Source organism: Alligator sinensis, unplaced genomic scaffold (assembly GCF_000455745.1).
Source record: "Alligator sinensis unplaced genomic scaffold, ASM45574v1 scaffold883_1, whole genome shotgun sequence".
In the NCBI taxonomy this organism is placed as follows: domain Eukaryota; kingdom Metazoa; phylum Chordata; order Crocodylia; family Alligatoridae; genus Alligator; species Alligator sinensis.
The window spans coordinates 579,463-583,719 of NW_005842009.1; the positions used below are offsets into that span (position 1 = coordinate 579,463).

General features: G+C 40.8%; 1 protein-coding gene across 1 annotated transcript in view; it reads left to right on the forward strand.

The window, feature by feature from the left end:
* The first annotated feature begins 750 nt into the window (after positions 1-750).
* LAPTM5 (lysosomal protein transmembrane 5) overlaps positions 751-4,257 on the forward strand; it is a 33,964-nt gene continuing 30,457 nt past the window's right edge. The window contains exon 1 of the mRNA XM_006021890.3: positions 751-934. Coding sequence (XP_006021952.2) covers positions 848-934 — 87 coding nt within the window. The 5' untranslated portion in view covers positions 751-847. The remainder of the gene's footprint in view (positions 935-4,257) is intronic.

The window sequence follows — 4,257 nt, forward strand, 5'->3', positions numbered from 1 at the left end:
TACTGCGCAGTTAATATGGCGACCTTATGCTGACTTGAGCATCATGCAAGTATCAGATTTACACCTGATTAGTTACTGCGCAGTAATGAATGTGTAGATGCCATACTGCTCAGTAATACGGTGTGTGTGGACTGACTTGGGAATAACTTTAGTTCTGTGTATCTGAATGCTGATCTGATCTGTATACGAAAAAGTTCATATACTTTTACATGTGAAATTTTGTGGGTGAAATGAATTACATTTTTCTCCTTTTTTTTTTTTTTTTTTAACCTTCAAGGCTGTTGTAAAAGGAATTGCCTGTAATTTCTAAACTTGAGGCTATACATTGCAAATGTGGGCAGTCAAATCAGGCTCCCAAGTCTATATTACTGTTACAGAACAGTATTTTTCAAAGGTGCTTGGCACACTGCAGCTCCAATGGCTTCAGCAAACTTTTAGCAGTTCTCAGCACCTTTGAGAATTAGGCTGCTAATTTTTGTGCTGAACTATACATTTAGGGGGCTAGGGTTAGCTTCATAATATTGCCCCTTGCTTTTGTTTTTGTATGTCTTTGGCTTCATATTTATAAGGTCACAACACAACCAAATCATACCATCTATACGAAGAAGACTGTCTTCAAAAAGCAGTTTTTATAAACACACTTGCCATCTAGGACAGTGCAATAGTTAAAGATTTGCTAAAACAAACATTACTTGCAAGAACTCAACACCCTCACGTGACTTTGGACATGACTTGACACATTTAAAGATCAGGAAGGAAGTTGAGTACAGCGAACAGCTTGCTTTGTTCAGTGCAGTTGTCTCGGATTCAAAAGCACAAGCTCAACAACGGTCTCAACAGATCAAAAATGTCTCCTCAAATATCTCCGGAGACCCCAAAATGTTGCTGTTTCAACATCAAGACTGCAACAGTTGCTCTGGGAATCTACCATGTGGTAAGTTACAAAATACAGAGTGAGATAGGAAAGCTGTAAAATATTGCAGATCAAAGAGTTCCCAAACTGTTGACTTTTCTCTATTCCCAAGAGAGGGGGAGGCCAATGATTTAAGAGTGATAGACAAGAGCAGGGAAAAAAAGAAGTCTACTGTTCTGGTGGTTTTCTTAACCTTTTTTAAAAATTATTGACTCTGTCGGAACTGATGGAAATTCACTTTACTTCCTGTTTTTCCTCTGCAACTAATGTATGAGACTTTGCTAGTGCAGCCAATGTTGTGAATCATGCATGCATTCAGTATAACTATGGATCAACTGGTTAGAGATTGTGAAATGTGCATTGAATATTGTTGTGAAAATGCTAAAGTTATAGAGGAGGTATGTATGCCCGTAACCAGTATATATGGCAAAAAGTACCTTGTGATGTCTCAAACTTCTACTAGGCACTGTACATGGTTTTGCTTTGAATATTATGGCTTTGTAGTGATGCCCACTAGCTGGTTTAGGTGCCATGGGAGGCTAATTGTAGCGTAGAGGGAAGAAGCAAAATGAGTTCAGGATATTTCCCATGCTCTGCTGGACCTCGGCTGCTGTAGATACTGGTCAGTGTCACAATTTAGAGCAGTTTTCGAGTGTTCCTGAGTTATGCCAAAGGGGAGGCTTGGCACACAGCTAACTCGGCATCAAGGAGGAATATATATGGTCTAAAATTACCTACACTGTACACTTTTTGGGAAGCTACAGAATGGGGCTTCTGTGGGTTGCTCTAGATGCAGTAAGACACTGTGGCATCTAATCTACTGGTCAGCCTGGGAGGGGGTAGGGTGGTGGCACTTCAGTGTGTGTTTTGACTTCCCATTCTAGTTTGCTGCTTGAATCGCATTGTTGTTACGCATTCAAAGGGTGCAGCTCACTTCCCCTCTATGCTGAGCTCCCTCTACTTTGTTATCAGTAATGGTTACACTTCCTGTGAACAAGAACGATCTCTACCCACCACCTTCCCCCAGCTTATCAAGCTCCTCAGCACAACAGCTATGTCATCCCTCCCAACACAAACAACTGACTTAAAAGCAACACACAGGTTACACAGGATGGAGTGACCCCCCCACTTCCCTCCCCCAGGTTAATGATCTGTTAATCATTTAGTAACTCCAGAAACTATTTATACATGGAAACTTAATATAAAGGGTGATGGTAGTTCCTTGAAGGGGAAGGAAAAATAGAGATACACAAAAATTTAGAAATGTTCAACAGGGAACTGGACATACTGAACTGAGCATGTAACATTTCAAACGTTCAAAGACAAAAATAATTTAAATTTCAAATGTTGACTCCCCCCCAACTGAAGCTCACTGAAGCCAATGGAAAAACAGCCACTGAGTACCGGGATGTGTACCACATCCAAAGCCATTTTGGATGACATCTAGGGATGCTCAAGTTTCTCTTTTTTAAGCTGTAATTGGTAGTCCTGATTCAAAATGTTCACATCTATTTATTTTGATGGAACAGCATTTTCTGCTCAAAAACTGTTTTCAAAGTTTTCTGACCAGCTCAAAATCATAAGTTGGACTTCCTTATACCCCTCTGATCACCTGCACCAACACACCCTGAACAGTGAGGTAGGCTGCTATCCCCTGCTTCATGCCATTGTGTGGGGAGTAGGCAGGTAGCAAGTTAAGGTTGAAGATGCACATTACACTTAGACAACACTAAATCTGTGAAATGTTAATCAGTATTAAAGTTAGAATATGCTGTGAGCAGTTGTATGTTAAAGGTTAATACTGTTGGTGAGCAGGGACATAGCTAAGCGCCTGGATATTTGGGCTCTAACCCTTCTCTGGGAAGCAGGAGTGATTAGGAGGGTTGCATCCGGGGATGCTGGAGGACTGCAAATTGATAGTTTTAACTCTGGGAGGCAGATTGAAAGTTACCCTAACAAAAGCTAGGTAGCAGAGCCCACAGTTAACCTCATCTGAAGTCACATAACTTTGCACGAGCTAACAAGCTTCAGTGTGTGGAATGCAAAACTCTAGAACTTGATTCAGAGATGATACCTTGTATTAAACCAACTAAGAAATTGCAAAAAAAAATGATCTTTTTCTGAAAGCTTTTGAGCACCTTTCCTCAGGCTCAGGACAAATTAAAGATGGTAAAAAGTCCCCATAGATAGAAAATAAACTTAATTTTTGCACAGAGGAAGCTGAAGGTGGAAGTCTGTTCCTCTGGGTCCATGAGAGTGGCAGTGTGGATGCTGTTGTGTTAAGTGCCTTCAGTATGGTGTACTGTGTAATCTGTAACATCACAAGGACTAGTAGCCTTGGCCTGGGAGGGATTTTTTGTCTCATGTGCTAATCAACCCAGTTGAGTTGCTGAGCTGGTATGGAAGACGAAGTCAGTTGAGTTCCTGTTAGGATGGTGCCACATATTCACTTGCAACAAGTGGAAATCATGGGAATGCAGGGACTTATTAAAGTTAGGGGGTGTTAGGAGATGACCCTAACCTGAAATGGAGCAACTTCGCAATGCCAGAACACTTAACACATGCTAAACTGCTTGAACATAAGTTTGCTTTCATTTTGACTGTACTTAGTAAGTGATAAATTGAATGTGTGAAACCACCTCAGTGTCTGCTCTTTCTATGAGGTAGTACAACTGGGTGCTACCCCTTATCAGTCATAAAGGTGCTACTCAGAGGAAGAAGCCTGCATTTCGAAAGCCACAGATATTGCCTCATGGGTGAGCTTTAACTAGCTACCTTTGTGTATTGTGGTGGCAGAGGGAGGAGTTGGGCAAATCATACTGGGTTGGTTATCAAACTTCCCTTATAATTTCCTCTTTTCCAAATTAATACCAGGGTTTCTTTCAACAGTGATTACATTTAAAATCATGCAAAGGTGGACTTTTTACATAGCTAAGGGGCAGCCTGGATTTATCATGAGATAAGAGAGTCCCCAAAAGCTAGAATGAGCACCCCAAAATAATAGAGGACATGGTTTATTCTTTCATTAATGTTTTCCCTTATTTACTACTTCTTCTTCCACTTCTTGACAGTCTGTGGATTTTTTCTTTCATTCACTCTATATGTATCTGTTAGGGCTGTGCGAAGCTTTGGTAGCTGATTCAATTTGGAGGAAATTCACCCTCTTTTGGGGACTGAATCTCTGAATCTGAATTGAATCAGGAGACCAGTTAAAAACTCTGAATCGATTTGAAGCATCTGAATCGATTCAGAAAAAGATTTGGAAAAGATTTGGTGATTCACCCATAGACTAAACAGGCAGCTGACACAGCTGCCTCCAGCTGGTAAATCTGTTGAAGTTGGGG